This window comes from Sceloporus occidentalis, unplaced genomic scaffold, assembly GCF_023333645.1.
Source record: "Sceloporus occidentalis isolate IW3139 unplaced genomic scaffold, rSceOcc1.0.p SCAF_2, whole genome shotgun sequence".
NCBI lineage: Eukaryota > Metazoa > Chordata > Lepidosauria > Squamata > Phrynosomatidae > Sceloporus > Sceloporus occidentalis.
The window spans coordinates 120,707,298-120,733,892 of NW_028316982.1; the positions used below are offsets into that span (position 1 = coordinate 120,707,298).

Consider the following 26,595-nt stretch of genomic DNA (forward strand, 5'->3'; position numbering starts at 1 on the left):
TTATTCCCTTGCACCATCCTAAACATTTCTGATCCCACTTGATTGTGGAAGCTATGCAAGGTCAGGCCTTCTCAATACTTGGATGGAAGACCATCAAGAGATACCCACAGATCTCTACAATAGGGCTAGGATAGAACCATTCTTAAAACCTCAGTCACTTGCTGCCAGTAAGAGTTAACACTACTGGGCTAGATGCGCCAGTGGTCTGAGTCAGTATATGGCAGCTTGTACATTCCTTTTGATCAACAAGTATGCAGTTTCTGCCCATATTAATATGTCCTACATCTGCTTACTTGCTCATTCAGTTGAATGGTTTTTAAAGGTAGCAACAAAATTACCTGTGTTACAAATAAGATTCAGCGATTTCAACAACTGGGTGGTTTTTTAAACAGCAGCCTTGTATTACATGAAACAAAATTAACAGTTTTCTGTTTTCCAGTTAATTATCATGACACCAAAACTGGCTCTGGTCCTGTGCATGGATGTGTGTGTGTGTTTTGAAACTTCATTATATTATTCATCAATGTGACATTGAAATATAATAAGAGAAACTGGAGAAGAGGCAATTTCAGTATTTAAAAAAAATGGAAATCAACAGGAAGAAGCTTCTGTGCTGGGAAGATTCTATACATATCTAATAATAAATCAACTAGTAACAAATAGGGACCCTACTCTGTAAACATTTCCCCCCGTTCCATCTTATAAAACTAATTATACCGATGCAACATTACATTTTTCTAAATGCCTTATAAACTGATCCAGTTACTCAGGGAAAAAATGGCTTTAAATAGATGTGATAGATGCAAGTTGAAACATTCAAATTTCAATTCTGGCACCAATTCCCAGACCCCTTTTCCTGAGTAATTTAAGGACTTCCTGCAGATAGTTTTTCATATTCTTTTAAACTGACATTTTATCTTTCTCCAGTATCTCACCAGAATGAGCATGCTCTAAAACAATGACAGGCCTTCTTTGGCTGTCATCTCTCATTCTGGCAAAGACAGATGTCTTATGCTGGCTTATGCCAATAATAGACCCGACAGAAAAAAAAACAACAGAGACTACCTGCCTCTGATGTAAAGGCACCAATTCACATTTGTGACACTCATTTGTCAATTAACAGATTTTTCCCATTGTTGACACATGGGACTTAAAAGATGTGGGCTAGAAAGTGATGAATTAAAAAAGACAGATGAGTAAGCTATGAGCTGCAAAGTAATACTATAATGTGCTTTAGATAGGAATATCAACTGACACCCCTGACAGGCCATACACGGTTTTATTTCATTTTCCACTGTATCTCAGCTTCATACTTTGTCTTCTTTGTTCTCTTTTCATCAAGCTCCTAACATCTCATTCTGACAGCCAAAGACATTTAAGGCACTTTCGTTTCAAATGCAAGTTAGCGTACTTGATTTGTCATTAAAATGCAAAACGATTGCCATCCGCAGGTAAAAATGTAGGTAAGCTTAAAAGGTTGTATCTGCAAAGTATAAAAGCTGAAAGTGGTTTCTGGCTGCTTGACTTAACTCTTTCACTTGCTGCTTATATTTTAAGGGAAAGAATTATGAATAAAGGACCAGCAACACAAGCACCATTAGATTAGGTGCAATTTTGTCAGTGCAAATGTCATACCAGTCTCCATAACTACTGGATTATTTGTACACGTAGTAGAGTAGACAATAGTGCCAGGGGTTTGAATAAGTTTCAGAAGAAAAACAGGTTCAGTTCTATGCCTCTTGTCCAAATATTGCATGCACAGGTACCCAAAATGGTTATACATTCCAATATGCTTATATGTTGTCACATGGTTCTTAAGAGTAGACACCATCATGGACAATAGGTCTGTCAATGACCATTTATCATGATAGCTAAACAAGACCTCCAGTATGCATCTAAATACCAGGTGTTGGAGGGCAGCAAACATGAGAGAGCTGGTGCCCTGCTTGTCAGATTACTAAAAAGCATCTGGACAGTCTTCTTTGAAAAGAGAATACCAGACTAGGTCCGTGTTTCTCAGTCATGCATTACAAACAAAATGTAACATGTAACACATTAGTCAGCAGAGTTAGTAAAGAAGGCATAACAGGCCTGCTTTTGCAAATTAATACAACAGCTGATATCTCCTTACTTTTGTATGTGGAACAACTAGATTTTGTTTGTTACTTTCTCTCCTTAATGAGAGGGAATCCTTCTGGAAACATTTTGTGAGAATCCCCCCTCCCCAACTTTAGGCAATGGGGGGAAATGGGTGGGGGATATAAAGACCTCATTCCCACTTACAAATAATTCGGTTTCCAATCCAAATTGATGTATTGGTTCAGCAGCAGAATGTCATTCACGCTACATTTGCACCAATCGAAGCCCTCTTCCAAAGCTCTTTTTTCCCCTGGTCAAGCCTGACGTTCCCAGTCCAGCAAATATGCCAAGGAAGGGGAAAGAGGCTGCAGCAGCAGAGCTGCCCTCCCTGCACCTGATCTCACTTCATTATCCACAACAGGGACAAGAATAGCAGCGGCTCATCAGAGGGAGACCACCAGCCTTCTCCAGGAGAAGGAAGCCATTGCTATGCCGGACCATCAGTGTCGTGCTATTGCCTGTCCCTTGAGGTACCTGGGGGTGTTCAGAAGACTCCCCAGTGAGTACAGAGGGGAACCCCTGAGAGGAAAACATGGTGGTCAGGGAAGCGGCTGCAGCATCCACTGCCATTACAGCAAACACATTTGGGTGGATATGGCACCCTGGGGAACCTTGGGAAGAGGGGCAGGTTCACCTCACACTCACCTTCACCCATGGTGCACAAGTCAATAATTACGTCACTGAGAGCAGATTCGGATCTGCACTTGGTTCACACTTGGGCTGAATCACTTAAAGATACAGAAAAAGCGTGCATCAAACTGACAGGCACTCTGTCATGTTTGTCAGTTTTTGGTAATACTTTTCCATATTTAGAATTTTCTTCTTTGCAGGAGCAGGACAGTTCAAACCTCCACTGCATACATGAAGTAGTGAGCAAAAGGGCTATGTCCAGCCACATGGTTCCAAGCGCTAATATTCATTACGTTTTTGCTGTAAGCAGAATAACAGTTCACTGTCTATTCTATCAGAGAGATTACATGTTTTCCTGGCTGTTCATCCCACTATATTCAGCCTTTACTGAAGCAAATTGGGAAAGTCAGCCATTTAAGGCTCAGCACACATTGACCCTAAACCTTGCACCTTGTGTCATCACCTTGGTTATTTCTCCCTTTTCTTTCAATCAGTGCTGAAACATTTCTTTGGCTACAACTTGAAAAAATTATATCTAGTAATATGTTAGCAAAACACCAGTACTGTGAAAGTGCCATGTTGTTATAATGCTTTTAATAATAGAGAGGCAAACACATTTGTTGCCATTTTAGCAACATGGTTATTCAGTAAGTGAGTGGAGAGAGTTAAAACATTTGAAAGAAAAATACCATGGTAATGTAGCAGTGGCATGCCACTTTTATTGTAGTGGTATTTCACTAATGATATAACATATTTTAAAATTATAATGGTTGGGAAAGTTTAAGTACCTATTAAAGATCTAAAAACACAATAATAAAGTGGTATGAACTGCCAAGACTTTATGTGCACTGAGCTGTGACAGATTCATCAGCGCAATGTCCCTATTCATTTCTAAACCTCACCCTTTCACAACAATGGAAGTAATAACTTTTTTGTGGGTCCTTTTGGGCTATGTGGCCATGTTCTGGAAGAGTTTATTCCTGACGTTTCGCCAGCATCTGTGGCTGGCATCTTCAGAAGATCTTTCTCTGAAGATGCCAGCCATAGATGCTGCAAAACATCAGGAATAAACTCTTCTAGAACATGGCCACGTAGCCCAAAAAACCCACAAAAAACTATGGATGCCGTCCATGAAAGCCTTCGACTTCACATTGGAAGTGATAACATTAAAATCTTCTATCTCTGTGGAGATGAAAGTACTCAGAACTCATCACAAGGAAGTTTATAGAGAGTTTATAGAGAGAAGGAAGTATGGAAATCCCATAATATGAAAATCCTCTTGGAAAAAGTAAAGCATGACACAGTGAAGTTTTCAAATGATTGATTAGAAGATACTGGGAGATAATCCTGCACTCCAAGAAACATATGTGTTAATAATCTTTTTCATTTTACACACTTCTGACTGTCAAGCAAGTAAGCCTGCATACTCTGTTGTAACTGTTGCTTCATTTCGGCTCTCAGTTCAGGCTGCTACACAGTCAAAAATATGAGCAAAATTTCAAAAGGTTAATGCACTTTTAATTTAAGGACTCATAATTTAAGAACTCAGAACTACACCACCATAAAAAAGAGATATGAATGGCTCTAAGCTAAAGAAAGGGTGGTATGTAAACCTTAATTTATTGTATGATCTTCAGTGTCTTATGTGAGTGAATTACCTTTCTCCAAACTGTCTTCAGATAGATTTCCTACACCGACACCCATTAAATATGCATACAAATTGTAGTGATGGATGCAACAAATATTGGCAATTTTCTTTTTCAAGAGTTAAAAATAGCAGCATATATACTCTCAGTTGCAGGTAAGTGTTTTGAGTGGCGCAACAAGTTTCTAAACAGTGACAGCAAAAGCGGGAAACTAAACTGTACTTCGTTGTAATAAAAACATATTGTCCAGACAGTTATTGGGACAATTGCACATCAGAAAGGCCAATCTGAACTTTGAATGGGCAACCAGAGATATATTACATGCTAACCCCATATAAAAGAAAATCCTACAATTAAGACACTTTTCAAGAGGTTTTAATTCTAAACTGTTTTTAACAAGAATTAAACAGTTTCATATTTAATCCCACTAACATGACAGAAGTCTTGGAATGGATACAGAGTGGTCATTCGAAATCCAAAATAACATCCAAACAAAGAAAAACTAATGAAAGAAAATTCATGAAGTTGTGAAAATTGTACATCTATTTGGGCGGAGGGAGGAGACCAGACATAGAAAACCACTTTGACTATATGGCAATATCAATGAAAATAAGAGAGAAGATTTCACACACCCTTAATTGTAATTTTTATTAATACAAGCTTGTTGACAAACAGACAAGTCGACAACAGGAAAAACGAAGTATCGCCTCTTAAAAAATTATACACAGTTACAGCTTCAGTGACTTGTCCACTATAAACATAAGACCCATCCCAATTTCAAACTATTTCCATGTATGTGAAGTGAATATGAAGGGTTATAACTAACTATGCTGAAATCTGCTACTGTATTAACTATTAATCCATAAAGAGACTTTTTTTGACATTCCTCGCAGGTTGTTTGGAATTTCACCATCTTGAAATGGTTTGTCTTATCTGCAAATGCCTGCCTACTGTTCATTCCAATATCTCACCATTCATGCACATTAAATTGAACTTATTCCAATAAATATCTTGGGGATCTCATAGGTTATTTAGTTCTCTTCCATCTGTGTCCACTAGGACTTTGGGGGGGATGTTTTTTAATGAGGGCAATTTGTATTTTGTTTTGCTCAACATTTACAAATCCATATGTTGATATGAGAGAAAAACATAAATGGATAATGGCTAATATTTTGATGTTTGTGTAAGCTAAAGGGAAGGAGATTGGGAAGAAGGGAACAGAAGTAAGAACGGAAGTTCATGGGGAGATGTATGTATGTACAGTTTATAAGAAATGAATTTGTGATGTTAATTTGTATATAATATTGTACATGTGAAAAAGATAAAAACAATAAAAAACAAATCCATATGATTCATCTCATCCTATGACTGTTGCCTTTTCTTTTAAACATTTGGCAAGTGACTGTGTTAAAAGCCTTCTAGCATATGATTTTTTCCCCTCCTGATCATCTCATTTATTTATATATTTGTTATTAAACAATATTATAACCTACCCTTTCTTGTGGGACTTCAGGGCAACTTACAGCTAAAACAATATACAATTTAAAATAATTCCATGTTAAAACAATAACACAAGCAGGATTAAAAACATATTTAAAAAGTTAAATGGCTTAAAAGGCTACAATTAAAAACTGTCTATATGTATATTTAAAAGTAAATTAAGATCCAAAGGTTTTAGTAAAAAGCTACATCTTGACTTGCAGGTGGAAAGAAACTAGTATTTTTTTTATTTAAATTTAAATTTTATTATACAAATAAATTATAACAAAAAATAGCCAAATTACATATCACAGTGTCAAAAAGAAAAATCAAACCACAAACAAAACATACATACCAAAAATATAAACATACATACACAGTCAAAAGCACTAAATTCTAACTTATTTCTTCTAATTCCCTTTCTTTTAGCCAACCAACTTTCTTCCTTCTTCTTCCTTCTCTTTCCCCCATTCTTCTTCTTTCTTCTATCCTTCCTACATCATCTTTTCCATTTTCTACCATTATCTCCCACCTCTTCTCATTTTCCATCTTAATTCTATCTTCTACTTATGTGGAAGCCTGTGCCGGAAGAAGCCTCAGTGTGCCCGAAAGAAGTAATTGGGCGTGCCATGGGCACAAACCCCATTACTTCTAATGGGGCTTGAGCATATGCGTTTTTTTCTTTACACGGGGAGGGGGGGGGTTCCTGAACGAACCCTCTGCATAAAGAAAGTGTGCACTGTATCAATATAAGGTAAATATATCATTTTATACTAAAATATATCATTTTATTTCCATAGGAATTTTGGGAAATTTAAACAAATCTATTTCTATCAGTCTAGGTCACATGGTGGTGATGGAATGACTTGCACTACTATTGTACTATGGTAAATGTGTTATGGAGTGGCCTAAATACCCTAAAGGCACCAGATCCCATCTCATCTTGGAAGCCAAGCAGAATCAGTTCTGGTTAGCACTTGGACGTGAGCCTGCCAATGAATATCAGGTGCTGCAGGCTATATTTCAGAGGAGGGAACTGGCAGAACTACCTCTGAACCTTCCTTGCCTAAGAAAACCCCATGAAATTCATGAGGTTGCCATACATTGACAGAGAGCTTGAAGGCACATACTGACACACTCACACACACAGAGACATAAATTTGTTATTACCAAGTAAAATACATTTTCCATTTGAACTCTAGTTTCCAGAATAATAATTCAACACTCAAACCACACTATGCTGGCTCTTGATAGTATCAGCTATGAAATCCACTGGGTGACCCTGAGCAAGTCACACCACCTAAGAGAAAGACAATGGCAAAAGTCCCTCTGAACAAATCATGCCAAGAAAACCACATAAGAGGCTCACCCTAGGTCCACCAGAAATCAGAAACAACCAGGAAAAGGTACAAAACATGCACACATATTTCCAGTTGAGGTACTCAGTGATGAATAGAAGGGAGCACATTGCCATTTTCCCAGATCAAATCACCATTCAAGCAGATTTAAACCCCCTTATTCCTGGGTTTTAAGTAGACTTAAAATCAGCTCCCTGTAACTACAGTCACGCAACTTAAACTGCAAGTTTCAATTCAGGTCAAAACTGCATTGGAAGTTCAACACAAAAACTAGCATCTCCCAGTTTCTAAAGGGAAAAAATGCAACTACTTTTCAACATGTTTTCCTAATGCTTTTCCTACTTTTTGTTCATAAGCTCAAAAGTAAATTAGAAGGCAGACAATACAAGACAACATTGTAGCATTATTATCGAAAACCTGGACAAAACTACCCTCAGCATTACTAAAATAAAACCAAATTAAGAGCAGCCCAAATAGAAAATTACTACTCAGCCACTGATTGACCAGGTAATGGAAACAAACCACAAAAAATCAAGCACAGGGTTTTCTGGTTGTCAGTGCCTTTTCTTTGAAAGAGCCTGTAACTTGAGCTACAGACCTGTATTAACTGTGACCTGGATGACAACATAATTACTATATATGCATGTCTAATCTGACACGCTGGCTCCTCGGCCTGGAAAAAAAAACGCACTGGTCTTTGATGCTGTCATGATAATCAGGTTTGCCCCCATTTTGCTCTATGACAATCGTCTGTGCCAGTTCACGTAATAGACAGCGTGACATCAGAGTGGCTCATTTCAGCAAGACTAACACAAGCACTGCTAACACAGAGAGAGGGAGCACAACCAAATTGTATTATCCCAGTGAATTTATTGAGGCAATGTTACTTTCTCTTTATTATTTTTTTTTTTAAACTACTTTGGTACTTTTGTGGCACTAGGCACAAAAAACAGATCTGAAAATGTAACAGCTTCCCATAATCCCTAACACTGTTGATCATGTCACTTTCAAGTTAGAATTTTAGAAACAGTGTTTGGACATGCCTGGACAAGTAACCTTTCACTTTTAATGCCACGTCAGTTTTGTCCCTTTCTGGTTTTGGAAAACTTTCCATGAAGTTCTAGCTCCTACCAATGCAGCCATATTTCAGCATTTATGTAACTACAGTCAGCCCTTCTTATACACGGATATTTTTATACACGGATTCAAGCATCCAAAAAGTTCAAAAAAGTATAAATTTCAAATATCAAACCTTGATTTTCCATTTTTTATTAGGAACACCATTTTGCTATGTCGTTATATTTAATGGGACTTGAGCATCCATGGATTTTGTTATCCATGGGGGATCTTGAAAGCAAACCCCAGCGTATAACAAGGGTCCACTGTATAACCTCTACCTATCTTTGAGAAGAATCTGCATACATTTTTCTAGAGGTGGGCATTTTTTTTACTATGGGCAGGAACTCTTCACACTTTATGGGGTGCTACTCCAGATGGCTCCTTATCCTCAAGGAATTGTGGTCTCATTCCCACTTATAAATAAATCGGTGTGCGATCCAAATTGATGGATTGATTTTATATTGGAGAGTGGTTCACACAGTATTTGCCCCAATTGCATTTTCTTGCTGCAAAATAAAATTCATTAACCCATTTGTGGTTCACTTTGACGAATGAATCAATTCAAAATGGACCCGCTCCAGCTGGCCAAAGGGCACTTTTAAATCGATTCCAATCTGCATCTGGTTCACACTTGCGCAGAACTGGTTTATTCAAAAAGACACGGAAAAAGTCAACGTCAAAAAGACATGGGTTAAGTGGGTCTAACGCATGGCCCCCCTCTCCGAATCACTTCAGCAAATCGATTCAAGTGGGAACCAAGGTCGTTTGAACCAGTTCAAATCAATTTGTGAACCGGTTTAAAAGGTAGTGGGAATCAGGCCTGTATGTGCAGGCAGGTTGGGTAGATAGCTAGTGGCTACCTGGAAGAAAATTCTGCCAAGCTCCTGCTTGCATCCTGAACACTGTACATAAACACCCATTTTTCTATACCTGTCTTATTGAGTGCTTTCAGTGTTTTCCATACCATTTTAAATAAACACATACTTACAGATAATTTAATCTATAATATTTTAAAATGTTACTCTTAAAAGCTTGAACATTATTTAGGAGCAACATGCCTACAGAAAAATGCCACCGAGTGGAAAATTATGGGGTTTTTTTGTCAGAATACCTTTTCATCCAAGGAACAAATGCAGAAGAATTCTCATATCAGCTATTTTTGGAACAGTGGAGTAGCACAAATGCGAGTCCAAGAACACTGAATTCCTCACTAGTAAGATTTCACCCATTTTTTTTTTTAAAGGACTGTGTTAGAATTACAATAAGATAAGATAAGCAAGGTCAACCCTGGTTAGCACTTTGATGGGAGACTGCTGCCAATGAATACCGGGTGCTGTAGGCTATATTTGAGAGGAAGGAATTGCCAAAACCACCCCAGAGTCAGCATTGCCAATTTCCAGGGAAATTTCCGGGAATCCAGGTAATTTAATTAATTTCTTTGACTGAACATTCTAGTAAATATTGGGGAATTCTGGGGATTTTGGATTTTGGTAAAACACTCTGGGGAATATTTTCAAGGCTAGTTGGCAACACTGCTCAGAGTATTCCTTGCCTAAGAAATCCCTATAAAATTCATGAGATCACCCTCATCCTAAGTTGATGGGCAACTTGAAGGCACTACAAGACATACACACACACACAATACTACAAAAGCAAGCAATGGATGGATGGATGGATGAAGCCAGACAAATCTCTTTATTTTCAGAAATCTAAATCAAACGAACAAGCTTCATGTAAGAGGAAGAAAAACAATGTAAAGAAAACTAGGATGAATTTTTCTTCTCCCCTCCCTGCCACAAGTTCTAGTTCTTAGAGAGAGAGAGAAATCAGTCATGTAGGTCAATGTGTGCAGAAGAGGTGTGGAACAGAATGGCTTCACAACAAAATCCTGTATCCGTAAACATTTTTTTTCTCCACGGAAAGAAAAGACTACAACTGCCAGTTGCAAAAACGGAACAAGATAAATCAATTAGCTTGCTAATTTCTCCCCCCTCACATTTATTTAGCTCTGCACTGTATTTGTCATAATTGACTATAATTATGTTAATTACCAACTCCAGTATAATTACTGTATTTGTCATTTAGCACACTGTGTACCCAAAGCAAATCTGGCAATTGTCGGGCATCAAAAAGAATGCAGCCAACCTCCAGGAGGGGTTCACTCTGAAAACTGCCTCGTATACATTTAGCAAATGAAAGGGCAAAGGAGAATTTCATGCAATGCTAGTCTGAAGCGCTGGTTCATTAAGGATATTAATTTTCTGATAACTACACATTTAAGCATGACACATCAGAGAGTACCTACAGGATTTAGCAATTATTAATGCGTGACAGTTTCAAATGCTAAGTGAATCAATTAAACAGCAGCATTCACAATTTGAGAAGAGATAACTGCTTCATAACTGCCTAAGACTACAATTTTCACATGACAAAAAAGGGCCATTCAGGCTCCTTCAAAGCCTGACAGGTCAAAAAAGAAGTTTGAAACAAAAGCACCTTATAACCATCATCTCTCCTCTTTACTTGTCAGATCAAGTTTGCAAGTGTCTCTGCTGAAATGGCACTGCCATGCCAGCTGACACAAGGTGATTTTTCATGTCTTGTCAAAGAAAATCTTTTATTCTATTTGCTCCGCATTAACATGTTACATTTATTGATCAAGCCCTTTCTGCAGCCGCAGCAGGGCACTGGGCTCTTATGCCTAAGGGGGGCTTTGATGTCCTGGTGACATTCCAGACCGAATAATGCACATACTAAATGGATTTCATGCAGAAATGTGTTTGTGCATGACAGCTACATTAATAACAGCCTCTCACACTGATAAATATGCAATTGCTACTATTAAGGATTACCCAATTACAGTGAAAACACTCCCAGTACCCTAAAAAAATGTGCCTATTAAAAAAGTTTTAACTACAGTGCATTTTAAACATATTCAAACAAAAGAAGACTAATCTAAAGGAATATAAAGATAATATTGTACTTAATCTTAAATTTCCTTTCCCTTCCTCTTTCTCTCTCCCGTTGTTCTGCCTATTTTACATTTGATTATTGTGGGCAACATCGCATGCACATGTTAAAATCTTGGAAATAGCTACAAAAATTGAGTCTAAATGCTACCTGCCACTTAAACAGAATCAACATTCACAACAGCATTATGGTAAACTTATTGCATTCTTCTGACGTTGGCCATGGATTCATTCACACTACTTTAGGCAAATTATTCTTGCTTGCTCCAGTAAGCCCTCTAAAGTTATTGGACACAATTCAAAGAAAATTAGGAATATTTTCAAACTGTTCACATATGGGGTGAACTTTCACAAAGGAATAAATGAATCACCACAGGTAAGTGCATAAATAATTTTCTCTCTGATTCAACTTCCCATTGCCCTAATTGCAAATATACAATTTTTCAGAGCAAATTGTTCATATATTCCTCACCAAGCAATCAAAACATATATGTGAAGCAAACCCCAAACCCTTTGAAACCTCCCAGAAGTAAGTAGTTTTAGGATTCTCTCATGCAATGGCAGCTAGGCCATATTACGCCAAACACCAAAGTATCTCCTTCAAAAAATAAACGACAACATTGTACTACACTGACTTCATCTACACTATCATACCTTACATCCATCACCTAATAAAAACAGCTACAGGAAAGTGGGGTGTTTCATCAGGTAAACACACAAAGGCCAGAATCTAATGGATTAGTCCTAACTACAGCAAATCCATGAAATCATCTGCTGAATAATGAGCCAATATGTAGGTATATCCAATTCATTCAGTTGGTCTACTCTAGTTGGGACTAACAGTAGAATTTCGGCTACAGACTCACAAACAAAGAAAGGCCAACAGAAGATTACATTAGGCTATTCAACAAGATAAAAGGAAGTTTTTAAAAGTAAAGGCTCTGGAAGATCAACTCAAGTGATAACTGTTCACCTCTCACCAGAACTCTTTCACAATCTGCTGTTTTATTTACTTATTTAAAAGGTGGTCCAAGGCAGCTCACAAGACAGACAACAAAACTAACAAAACTGTATCTAGAAAATGAACAAGGAGATGCCAGAGTACCCAACTGACTATGTCACATGTAATCCCTTTCCATGAGGGCAGTAGTAGATGAATGTTGAGAATGATGAGATTCTTTCTGCAGATTGTAAGGTACAGTTGTCAATAAGCAAAGCCCAGTTCTCTTTCTTCCCATCTTCATCACATTATTTTGGAGGTTTCCTTATGTAGTCCCATTATTGACACTCAACCTGTACAGACTGGCTTGTAAAGCTGGCTTCTGGGCAACTTGGGGGCATGGCATTTACACACCACACATTCCCAAGATGCCTAGAAGCCGTTCTGGCCAACCAGACATGGGCAGCTTCCAGATGTTCTGGGGGCATGGCATTTACACACCGCACACATCCGGAGCACCCAGAAGCCAGCCTGGAGTTGCGCCAGAACTGCTAAAGGTGGACCTTCACCGGCCCAAATCGGAGCAAATCCTATTTTGGCCAGTATCAGGGTTGTTCGGGGCTAAAGCATGTGTTTGCCACAGTGCCAGAGCGACCAGCTCTGGGGCATCCCCAATCCACACTTTTGTGACAGTCTGTTCCACCCCACTGTTAGATATTTTCCCACTTATTTTTAAGATCCAGATCTATGGAGCAGTCCAAGGCACTTTGAACTGTGCCATAAAACTATGGAATGGATCTGGGCCAATCTGATAAAATCTGAAGTAGGTCAAGGAAGGTCTGGATCAACCCAATTCTCTATTCAGGATTTGGCCAGACCGATTGCACAGCTTTACACAACCATACCGGGTTGCTGATGCTGGTGGTGTTATTAAATAGCTACCAATGGCAAATTCAAACCTTTAAGATCTTTTATTTCTTGAACACAAAAACAAAGTCATCTTAGGAACATGAAATCAGTAGTAATAGGGACTGTGTGCTTTTTAAAGCCCTAGCCTGTATTTTCATAAATCCTCAAGTATATCTGACTTTCTCCGGGTTGAAATCATCAAATTCTCTAGGCTGAAATGTTCACCTATATTTTCTCTTTGAAAAACACAAGAAAACACAGAATATATAGCTATTTACCATATCACTTCATATGCCCAGTACTAGCTAGCTGAAGATACAAATGAAATTTAATTTAGAGATATTTTCTTGTGATGTTCATCAAAATAGTCAACCTGTTCAGCTACGTTCTCTTGTCCCTTAATGTTTTAAGTAGGCAAATGTGTCAAGAGATTGTCAACCTAATTCATTTCAGCTACATTCCTCTGAAAGCAAGGTCTGTTTATTTCCCTAAGAATAATTAAACTGAGAAAATCAAAACGCTGCTGTCAGTAATTTCACCTTACATTTTCTTGCTTAAAGATTTACAGGAACCATGATAAATCTCTGATTAAACAAGACTCTCATAATGCTTTATGCCATTTTAAAAACTTTACTGAAACCTGGCTTAAATTTATATAGGAATAACCCAAAGGGGTGATGGAGGAAGAAACACTTAATACATCTATTACTTCTCAGATAACCTGGTATTGCTATGACTCCAGAGATGTCAACTTTTATGGCACAAAAATCTTCTAATCCCCTATGACAAGGGTGGGCAAAGTACAGCATTTTGGCTGCATGCGACCCTTGAAACCCCTAAATGTGGCCCATGCGACACTCCAGAGGGCCGATATCAGGGGAAATGGCCAAAATGGCAGCCAGAAGTGATATCGCATCACTTTGTTTTGCCCCCAAATCACCCAAGATCTCCAAAAACCACCTATGACGCAATAGTTTGCTCCACTGAACCCTTCCACCTCCCCAAAATAGATTTTAAAAATGAGGAAAATGGCCAAAATGGCAGCCATAAGTGATATTGCATCACTTTGGACATGCTGAAACTTGCTGCTGTGGGTAACCAGGCAGCCACCAAAAGGAAAAATTGTCCCTGATGTGCTTTCAGTTACCCACCCCTGCCCTTTGAGTAGGTAATATATTTCTATTTCATGCCTTCCAACTCTGTCCTGTAATTTCAAATATACAAGTTACTCAAATTATCAACCAGCCTTTTGTCCTAGATATTTAGAGCGAGGAAGTCTCCTTGTTTTCAGATAGCCTTGAAGTATGTCACAGAAATCTATCTTTATCTTTCAACAGACATAAGTCTGCATTAAGACATATGGGCTGCGATGACGTTTATGCTTTTAAGTTTTAAGATTCTGTTTATTTGCAACAAATGTTTATTGTCACATATTCCAATAAGTATATATGCTTATTCAAAAAACACCTTTGAAATCTGAAAATGAGGAACTAATTGTTTAAAACTTTTTTACAGTGTAAATCTATTCAGCCCTGGAAAATATTAGACAAAGCCTCTGCCAGTTTTAAAGATTTAAGTATTCCTGCACTGTTCTTCAAACACATTTTCATTCTGCTCTTCTTTCAGCAGAGGCAGATGAAGAATTGTATAGATTCCTTATACAGTGTAAACTGCATCTGTTGAGTTGCAAATGAAACTTGAGATTGATAATCCCCTCTTCAGCATTTCTTTCACATTCCAAAAAATGTTAATAGCAAACTGTTTTCTGCGCATAGACTAGCTCTGCTTCATTACTACTTCTGTATAATTATGTGAACAGTACATCGACATAAAAACTGGTGCTTTATAAGAAAACCAAGAAAATAAATAATACAAAAAGTGTTGTTTGCTGTAGTGTCACTCAATTTTTTTATGTGAATCATGGCCTACCTTAGTAAATTGAAGCTGAGATCCAGCCTTTTCGCAATGCATCCATATTTTCTCCCAAGGCATTCTGGGATTTTTCTGCAGTCTTGACCAATGTAAGACACCTATAAGAATCCAGAGCAGAAAATTTAGCAGATAGGAAATCTGAGGTCTTCAAACACCTCAGGTCTTCAGACATCACTTTTTACATCAATAAAATGAAAGGTTTTGAGGTAATTATATTTTCAAACCTAGTACAGCTCCACTGCTGAAATCTAACTGCTTTAACAAATTCTGTTTGTCAGCTCAAGTTAAACTTCTGTAATATCAGAAGTAAAATGGTTATTAAACTGTAATTAAAAATCCTAGTGTTTCCCCCAATTACCTAAACAGATAGCATAATTTTTAAGTGTTTTAAACTAAACCATTACAATTGGGTTTTATTTTTCTAAGTTTTTTTTCTGTTTGGATGCCAAGTCGCCCCAAATATTTGGGTCAAGAGGGGTAGCAGGGAATGATAAAATGTAGCCTATTATTGTGAAATTTGTATAGGTGTGTATATCTACAGCATATTTTGTAAGAGCTCACAGCACTTAGGAAAATTTTCACCTCAGTAGCCTTTATGTGAGGCCAACCAGAACTATCAAGATGGTACAAACAACACAAAGCTGTAACAAAGACCCCATACAGACAGGACAAAATAAAACTGCTTTGGGTGACTTTGGAGGTATGGTATTTAAATGATGCATGTGTCCTAAGATTCCGGAAGCCGCACCAAAGCCACACTCCAGTCCTTAGGACTGAAGCATGGCTTTGACACAGCTTCTGGACTCTTAGGACATATGCATTATTTAAACAGCATACCTCCAAAGTGACCTGAAGCAGCTTTATTTTGGCCTGTCTGTATGGGGCCATAGACAGCAACTGTCTAGAGTCTGGGCTCCTATCGGCACCTATCCTCAGATGGCACCAGTGCTCAGTGTGTTTGTATGCGCATTGCACTTTGCAATATCAGTGCACAAAAAAGCCAGGAACAAAGGGCGGAAAGAGATATGACAGAGTCTGTGCCATTTGGAGCAAAGTAGGGAGTGATGTCTCAGTGCTGTGACTCATAAGCAATTTTGATATGTAATCCTTGCAGAAGCAGTGCAATGGCTGCAAAGCTTCCCAACTACTGGTGGTGAGCCTTCCAGAAGCCCCAGAAGCAGTACAGGGCTAGGGGGATGTATTACTCAAAGAAAGGTGAGGACTGGGGGATATGATAATGGGCCCATACAGACAGGCTAAAATAAAGCTGCTTTGGGTCACTTTGGAGGTATGCTGTTTAAATGACACACGCATCTTAAGAAGCCCGAAGTGGTGCCATAGCTGCGCTCTGGTCCTTAGGACTGGAGCATGGCTTTGGCATGGCTTCTGGCCTCTTAGGACGCATGCATCATTTAAACAGCATACCTCCAAAGTGACCCAAAGCAACTTTATTTTGGCCTGTCTGTACAAGCCCAATATTACTTGAATTGTTTTGGGAAATGAGCTTTGCAAGAGGTTAGGTAATCTTTAGGACCATTTGTACCTGTTTAAACTAGTAATAACTGAAGAGAACTCCAGTTTGAAGGGTTTGCAGTCAGTGATAATCCAATCAGCAGACCACAGAAAGTTGGAGTGGCTCATTCAGGGAGGTCTGAGGGTGACACACAACACACACAGAGTGCAGAAGTGTATACCAGATGTGTGTGCAGAGACTAGGTTTCTGAGAGCCATACCTAGACCTAAAATCAAACCCCAAGCAGTGGAATATCTTGTCAGGTAGTAAAGGCTGGATGTCCTTTCCCAGGAATTGACAAGAGCATTCCAGTCCGGCTGATGCCTTTAATTTTAGTGTGACAAAACCAGCTATTGGATCAGGATATTCCCAGGATGGATGGACAGGGAAGTTCCTGTTTTAGATGCAATAAGATGCTTTGTCTCAAAGTGCAAGAGGAAATGCAGATGACTTGGGCAAAGGAAGGAGCACTTAATACACCCATTTAAATATGATTGTCTTATTACTTGGATGTGCACATGCCTCAGGTCTCGCTTCTTTTCTCCTGGGAACCTAACTTCTAAAAGTCAACAAGACCTCTCCAGATATATGAAATATGGGGACCCCAAGATACAATGGGGGTATGCAGGAGGTGCTGACAAAAGGCAGTATTCTGGCTTATATGTACTGTAGGTAAAGAACATATGAGATGTGAGCCCTAGAAGGAACTGCAATTACTAGAAATATTGTTGCCATTTCTTCAGCCAATCCAAAAATCTTTTACCCAGCCATCCATGGGTTATCAGTCATTATCTGGTTAGCCAGGTTTTACCCAGGTTTTGGGCTCATTTGCCCAGATTGCCGTAATATCCATTTCCACAGTCAGTTCTGGCCATCCTTCCAATCCTTGCCTTTCCCACCTGTATGACATCACAAGGGGCTGCAACCTCAAGTTTTGTCCCTGAAATATCAAAGTATTGGATGCTGCTGAGCTTCAACCCTACAATCCCTGCAGAGATTCAATTTTGATCAATCCACATGTATAAAATCCAGGGGGAGTAGACTCAGGCCATACCGTATAGCTGATCTGGTTTATCTGAGAAATCTGCCAGGCAAAGTAAACATACACCTTTTGAATGTTGCACACATAGGCCATGTTTAGATGTTATACCCGCACACAGATGCTCAATGGCAACAGCAGCATGATGTATAAGCAAGGTATTTCTTTACTTCTTCCCCTCATTAGACATGATGGAGGCTGCCTTATCCATTTGACCTATGACACATTGGTTCACAGCTATCATTGTTTACACACTCACCAATGGAATATGCACAGGGTGATCAGAAGTCCTCCTTTTCCAGGACATGTTCTACATTTATGCCTGCTGTGGTGGAAGAATTCCAAAATGTCCTCCATTTTCAACATGACTAAGAAGCACAAATTTATATTTATATTAGTGTTTTGAGTTTTATTTTTATGGCCTACATTTTCCTTGAATGTCTTCCATTTTGTGGTGCCTTGTCCTCCTTTGCAGTTATGACATTTGGTCACCCTGAATATGCAGAAGCCATATCTTACCTTCAGAAATTCTTGTGGACTCAAATTACTTTTCAAATATACACACTGAACTACAAGATCTGCACACTGCCACTTTGCAAAATCTTTAGTTGAAGCCTGATAGTGAGGTGCTGTTTTTAAGAAAGAAGATATGATCCTGAACAAGATGGGGGAAACTGAAGAGCAATATCTGTACAGCTCATCTGATATCCCATTAGGTAAGTACAAACAGCAACTATGCAAGACAGTTGCATTACCTTTAAAACAAGATCCACATACATAAATGGGACTTTACTTCTGAGCAAATGCTTTCAGGTGAGGACAAACATATAAGACACAAAAGCTGGGCAAAAATTAGTAAGTGTTTTACAATTCCTAGTGTGGGAAGTTTTGTAAGGAAACAATAGTAGAGCTACAGCATTTTTGTTTGCTCTGTTTTATTTATTTTCATCTCTACACATGAGTATGGGAAAGCTGGCAGGCAGCCAGTCAGGTCACACAGGTCTTTAAAGCAGTGCCAGTTTCTTCTTTCATAACCCCATCTGCCTGTACTTGCATCTCCCCACCCTGTTCTTTTACAGCCAGATGCAAAACCTAGTCCTCTGATCACTTTGACTTGAGAAATCCCAATCACCAAAACATTTCTCCCAAATCCTAATCTAAGCAGATTTATTTATTTAAATATTTCTACGCTGCCCTATTATCAAAAAGATCTCAGGGCAGCTTCCAAATAATGTTAAAATAAACAAGTTAAAACTAATTAAACAATAAAAATTCAATGGGCTTTTGGTATTCACTGGGGTATGGTCCAGAATTCACATGGAGAGCAAACTCCATGCATGCTCAAGTCCCATTGTATACAATGCCTTAGTAAAATGGTGCCCTTCTTTGAAACAGCAAGATCAATTACTTTTTGGAGTTTTTATATGTTGATATTTTTAAACCATGGATAGCTGAATCCATGGAGGCAAAATTTATGGCTAACTATAATTTAAATATATTAAAAATATGTTAAACATAATAACAAGTTAAAACTGATTTAAAACATTTAAAAAATTAAATTACATACATCAGTATTTGAGATGAACTGATGAGGCCCAAAAGTTTGATGAACAGCCAAGGTTTCACTTGGTTCCTAAATGAAAACAGCGTAGGCACCAATGTACCTCCAAGGGGAAGGCATTCCACAACTGGGGTGGCAAGGCTAAGAAAGTCCTCTCCCAGTCTACTGATCTCACTGGTGCGACACAAAGAAATCCCCTTTGAGTGGACCTCAGTCCTAAGGCAGACAGATTTAGAGAAAGGATCACTCAAATATTGAGGTCCCAAACCATTTAAGGCTTCAAATGGCATCAGGAGTAATCTGAATTCAGACTGGAAGCACACTGTCAGCCAGAGCAATTAATTTAAGACTGGCAGTACATGCTGTCTATATGCTATTGCAATCAAGAGTGAAGGCGCTGCATTTTGCACTAGCTGCAGCTTCCAAGTTTCCTTCAAGGACAGCCCCACATACAGCACATCGCAGTAATCGGATGGTTATTATGGACTAGTATGGCTAGGTTATCTCTGTCCAGGAAAGGCTGTAGCTGCTACACCAATTGAAACTGGGACTGAACCACAGAGGCCATTTGGGCCTCCAATGACAAGGATGAATTTATGAGTATTCCCAGATTACATACTTGGTGCTTCAGGGGGGAATGCAATCCCATCCAGGATCATATATCTACCCAGTTCCTGGACCCAAGAACTACCAATCCACAGAAGCTCCGTTTTATAGGGATTTTGCTTCGTTTTATTAGCCTTCATTCACATTAGAGTATCTATGCATTGATCCCCCGCATACTCATCACAAACAGATTCCAATAACAATAACAAATAGAGCTTCAAAGCCTTTAAATGGCATCAGTAGTAATCTGAATTCAGTCTAGAAGCACATTTATTAAATATTGAAGAGCTTAATAGCTATGGGACAAAACAAGAATCCCCCAAAGGAACTTGTAGACAGTAATGGAACCATTGTAGAACAGTCCCTCTGACCCCACAGAACCAGTAGTATCAAAAGCTGCTGAGAGATCCAGTAAGATCAACAGAGTAACATTTCCCCATCTTTTCCCCCGAGTATCATGCGATAATTCAGTGATTATCACACAATGTTGCATGACGTCGCGATTATTCTGTGTATAAAGAGGAATTCTAGCACCACTTTTTATTCATGGAGATTTTCCATGAATAAAAAGTGGTACTGGAATTCCTCTTTATTCATGGGAAAATAGTGGAATAATTGTGACGTCGTGTGATGATCATTGCATTATCACATGATGTTGTTGGGAGCATACCACTATACTCCCATTTTTTGCTGGTGTGATAATCTCCACTGTCATCAATCAGAGCAACTGAAATCAGCTCCAGTTAATTCTATCAATTCATAGCAGTGTATCCTTCTAATAAACTACATATATAAAGTAGTTGGGAAGAGCTGACCAAATGTTTGTTTGTTTTAAACAGATGGATTTGGAAGATTTTACACTGCAATTTTTTTTTATAACTTCCCATTTAGTTGGGATTAGTTTAACAGCAAAGCAATATCTATGCTCAATTCAGAGTTTCACTTTTTAAGAAACTAGTCTTGTGAAGTTCCCATTTGTCTTTTAAGTTCCCATTTCTTTATGTTCCAGATAAGAACAAGAAAATAAGTTGTGTTGGGATGATATTTCATGTTTTCCAAAATACAACCTACTCTACATGACAACTTGCCAGTGCATCTCCTACTTTTACAAATCACCATTGTGGTTCAGCTGGTCTTAAAGTGATTGCAATCTGATAATGTAGCTTTTCATCCCCTTTAATTCATCCTTGTTCAGCAACTTCATCTGAGAAAGAGATAGTTGACTACAGAGGAATAGGTTTACTGTGAATACATGAGCTGAAAAAATAAAAAGCTCAGAACTCATTCTTGCAATTTCCTTTCCCTTCTCAAGGTATCTGTCATCCCTTCCCTTGCAATAAATTTTACTTCAGGACAAAGACTCGCCTTTCTCAGTCTCCAGAAAGAAAAAAGAAGAGCAATTTCTTTGGGAGAGATGTCAACTCTAATTATTTGACATCTTACTTTAGATCAGTAAACGTTTTCCAGTTATATGTTGTCATTTACCCTAATGAACCCAAAGCTATTTACAAGAAACATATGCATGCAAATACAGCAAATGAATATACGAGAAAAGAAATGTAGCAAGTTCAGGCCTGGAGAAGACAGCAACATGTTTTTATCATTAAGAAAAAATATCATATATGAACGCTTACTCTTTCTAGAGTCAGTTCTCAGATTTCCAATGGCTAGATCAAAAAAAACACAAAAACAATACAAAGGACCCTATATTTCAACCTTCCATGATATCAAGGTCAAAGAGCACCTCCAATTATAGTTTTATCAGAATATTTTTTTTCATTACATTTAAAATACATGATATTTGTTGAGAGTTCAATATATAACTATGAATTAATGGCCAGTGAGGTCTGAAATAATAGCAACTTAATACACAGACTTAGGATTAGAATCATAGTTGGAGCCTCATGAGTCAAGTCCAACCCCTTGGTCAATACAGGATCTCCAGCTAAAGCATCCCATTCAAATGGCCATAATTGCCTATAGGCTCTTTGGAAAGAGAGCAGTGCTCAGCACCTACGTACAAGTAAGAGGCTCAACAGTTGCCAGTCAGGAAGCACAATAATTAATGCTAGGAAAGCTTTCAATGATAAGGTAGCCAAATGGACCTTATCCTTTTGTGTTACCCAAAGAAAGGTAGAGGGTCTGGGGGGGATGTGTGTGTGTGTGTTCCCCACCAAATATGACAGTGATACTTTAATTTGCAAATTAGTTTACAAGAGGCTGGATAACCTTTAAGACCATTTACACCTGAAGATACCAGTAATAAGAGAGGAGAACGCCAGGTGAATTTATTACGGCAAATGAAGAAAGTTTTATTCGGAAAAATGCAGAGTGCAATCATACACACAATAGCAATTCACACCAACATAGCATTTAGAACTAACAAAAATGGAAATACGGAAATGGGATAGCATAGTTTGCTATCCACCACTTCCCACTGCGGTGGTGAACCTATGGCATGTGTGCCAGAGATGGCATGCGAAGCCATTTTGGAGGGCCGGAAAGAGAAGAAACAGGCACACACCTGGTCCTTCTCTTCCAGGCCATTCTGGGCCTTCAGCTGTCTCCAGAGAGGCAGCTGAGGGCCTGGGAGGGTGCGGGGAGAAGAGAAGGAACAGGCGTGCACCTGTTCCTCCTCTTCCCCCACCCTCCCGTGTCTTCAACTGTCTCTGGGGGAGTCCCACCCTCGAAGTCCCGTTCCCTGATGTCCTGTCCCCCCAAATAGTCCCGCCCCCAGCACCAGATGACACCAAGTGTAGAAATGCATTTGAGATTAGGCACTCAGTTTCTAAAAGGTTCACCATCAGTGCCCTAGTGAATGCTGGAAGCTGAATATCCTTTCTGAGGAATTGACAATGGGATTCCAGTCTGCTTGGTGGCTTTAATTAAACAGCAATTAGATCAAGATAGCATTAGGTCAGATGGGCAGAGAAGTTTGGCTGGGAGCACAATAACGGGTAGGCAGAGAGGTTGGCTTACTGCTTTGGGTGCAAGGAGATCCTTGTACAAGAGGAAATGCAGTTGACTTAGAGTAAGGAAGGAGAACTTAGTACACCCATTTAGATTTGATTGTATTATTAACTAGATGTGTACATGCTTTGGGTCTTGCTCCTGACCTGGTGTTGCTGAAGGTCATCAGGACCTCTCAAGAACATGCTGGTTCCAGATATAAAATATGGGGACCCCAATTACAGTGCACGGTATACAGGGAGTGCTAACATCTTCCACCATATTCAAACCCTATAACTTTGTCAAGTCTGGCAAGTCCTTATTAGAATGCTAACCCCTGATATAAATCAGCTACTAGCACTTTAAATTCATAGAGAAGTTATAAATACAAATGTTAGATTGGGAAAACAGATTGGTTTCATTATGAACAAGGAATATTCTATGAAGCATAAAGTCAAAGAGCCATAATAAAAAGAATTACTATGATAATATACATAGTGCTTTGAATACTCAAAAGTATTATATAAATGCTGTTACTATTTCCCACCACTAATGTGCATAGTCATCTAGTACACTGTACTTCAAAGGAGATATATAAAGCTTACAAAGAAAGAAGATGCACATTTTTCCCACATTCAACCACAGTCACCACAATGCTCTTTTTAAAAGCACTGGAGTTAAGTACCCTTATGAGCACCCAGCTGTTTTTAAATACCTGATGGAGGATCACTTGGTATAAACACTGGAAGATTTTACAAAAGGTGGAGCCAGACTGCAAAAACTATCCTGCTTACCTCTATAGAGGGCAGCACAGCAGGGGAATATGCAAAGGAGTCATCCAGTCCAGGGGTCACACAATACCAGTCAGTCAGTCACAGCAAAGGGCAGAGGCAAGAGCATAGTCACAAGGCAAGTCCAGAGGTCAGATAATCTGAAGCCAAGAGCAAGAAATATGGGAAGAACAAGGCTGCAAGACTAGTTGTTGGCTGCAACAAACTCTGCAGCTGGGAGTCTTTTAAAAGGCCTCTGCTTCTCTCAGCTGAAACCTATTAGCTTTCCTCTTGGCTTCTAGCCTGGAAGAACTCCTCAAGGACTCCTTGACCTGTCTTCTCTTCACAGGTCCTACCATTTGCAGCCTAGAGTCCATAGAGTCTGTTTCTCCCTCTGCAGCTTCCCAAGCCTCCTTTAAGACTGCTGATCCAGCCAGCCCCAGATCTGCCTCTGTCTCATCCTCCTCCATTTCTTCAGAGTCTGAGTTCTCTAACTGTTCCTCTAAGTCAGACCCAGGGCAGTCCATGACAGAAACTAAATTAAAAATATACTAATTAAGTTTACCCGACGGGATGTCACCACTCCTCAAAAGTCATCTGGCATGGTTTGCGCCCCCTCAATGGCTGGTGGCCACTGGCTAGTGACATTATTTTTGGCATTGGGAATGCTACATTTTGTACTGCAGGGATATTTAAATATTTCGCAAAAACTTTAGCAAGTAGGAGCAGCAATTAAAGCTTTGTTTTCTGGACCACAACTCCCAGAATCTCCCAGCAAATAACTTTTTTCAGGTTCTTGGCAGGGTACTACTCTCAGAAAAACATAGGAACAGAAGGGAAAGAGTGATGACCTCTTGGTTAAGCAGATGGCTGACAAAGCAAAAATAAAACTAAGGCCTGTTACAGACTGCCAAAATAAAGCTGCTTGGGATCTCTTTGGAGGTATGCTGTTTAAATGATGCATGCATCCTAAGAATCCGGAAGCTACACCAAAGCTGCACTCCAGTGCTTAGGAATGGAGTGTGGCTTTGGCACGACCTCTGGACTCTGCATCATTTAAATAGCATACCTCCAAAGAGACCTGAAGCAGCTTTATTTTGGCAGTCTGTAACAGGCCTAAGTGTCCATTCCCATATTTTAAAAAAAGGGATTAACCTAAAACAGAACCTACTGTTTTCAAATAGATATGGTGTGTGTGTGTGTGGTGTGGGAGGGGGGGGTTAACCAACATGGTTCTATTTAAAAACTCTGGCACTCAAATGACAGCAATACATTGCTTTTTTCACAAAGTGATGAATATAAAAATATCCCATAAATTCATTTATAAACTAGTATTCTAATACATATAGGTTAGTATTAAAATAGACTTTTAAAATAAATCCTTCTTGAATAACTGGTTTGCTTTACTGCACTAATGTTATATCATACTTCCAAAACACACAGAAATAATCCAGTCTGAGACTGCTTTAACTACCCTGGCTCAGTGGTAAGGAATTCTATGATCTGTAGTTTAGTAAGACATTTGCCTTCTCTGCCAGAGAACTCTGGTGCCACAATAAACTACAATTCCCAGGATTCCCTAGCACTGAGCCAGGGCAGTTAAAGCAGTCTCAAACTGGATTATTTCTGCAGTGTGTTTTGGACCATAGTCACACCTGTGACCCTTCATTGGGCATCAGAGCAGAGGTGTACCCAGTAAAAAAACTGGCAATGCACAATCATGCCCCTCTACATGCCCCCTTCACCTCCTCTTCATGCCATGCCCCATTTTTGGTTGTCTGGTTTGTGCATGTTGTATGTTATTGTATATTGTACTTACAGCATTGGAAGCATCTGTTAGAATCTTTGGATTCTGTCAGAAATAAATAGATATTAGAGAGGTTAGAGATAATGGAATAGGGAAAATAATAGTTGTGGGCTGAGAATATTTAGTTTAGCTGTAGGCTGGATAGGCTTAGGGAGAGGGCAGATATCGATACTTCATTAGTTGCAAGAGGCCTGGAGTGCCAGTACAGTGGTATGTGGTGTTAGTTAAGTATTTAAAAAAATTATTAAAAAAGAGAGAGCTAGGGGGATTTTGTAGATAGAAAAGGAGGGAGAGGAATGCTGGGGGTGGAGTCGTGGGGATTTCTTGTTAGTAGCACATAAACAAGAAATGGAATACTTGGACACAGCCACACTTGGAACTAAAGTGGGCAGTAATGGAACATTTTCAATCAGATAATTATACACTATTTTACTCTTGAAATGAGAATCAAAAAAGAAATGAGGTGGTATTAATAGTGATGCATGATATAGCAAAAGCAGTTAGGGAGTACCATAAGAAGTCTGACCAAATAATATCAAGTAAGACTCCAAGGAAAACTTATCATTCTGACTGTAATCCAGGTTTATGCTCCCATGACAAAGACAGTCAAGGAGAAATCAAAAAAATCTATACGAGCATCTAGGAGGAAACTGATCACATACCAAAACAAGATTATGTGGGTAATAATAGGAATGTGGAATGCCAAAATTAGGAAACATACCAGACCCAAACATTACACAGTGTGGCCCTGGACCAAGAAATGAAGCAAGAGGGTGATTTATTGAATGTTGGGAGGCCAACAATTTTATCATGGAAAACACATTCTTAAAGTAACCAGAGAGATAACCATATACATGGATATCACATGATGACCAAGATCGAAATGAAACAGACAACATAATTGGAAACAGCAGATGGAGAAGCTCCATTTACTCTGCAAAAACAAGACCAGGAGCCAAACGTGGCACAGACCATGAACTGCTAATATAAAAAACTCAGTAATGCTGAAGAAGTACACTAAATCATGCCACAATACAACTTGAAGAACATTCCTGTAAAATTCTAAAATTCCATGTGAACAACAAATTTGCACTATTAAGACTAATAGGTAGGGAACCAAAAGATATTGGATTGAAACCAAGGACATTGTCAGGGAGGAATGCAAAAATACCTCTAGCCAAAAGGAAAGGCCTAATTGGATAATAGATGAAATAGTCTAAGCAGTTGAG

The 26,595-nt window shown here is 38.9% G+C and overlaps 1 protein-coding gene across 1 annotated transcript in view; it reads right to left on the reverse strand.

Moving 5' to 3' along the window:
• Positions 1 to 26,595, reverse strand: part of LRMDA (leucine rich melanocyte differentiation associated) — a 929,993-nt gene that overhangs the window by 896,590 nt on the left and 6,808 nt on the right. The window contains exon 2 of the mRNA XM_089507925.1: positions 15,119 to 15,219. Coding sequence (XP_089364051.1) covers positions 15,119 to 15,219 — 101 coding nt within the window. The remainder of the gene's footprint in view (positions 1 to 15,118; positions 15,220 to 26,595) is intronic.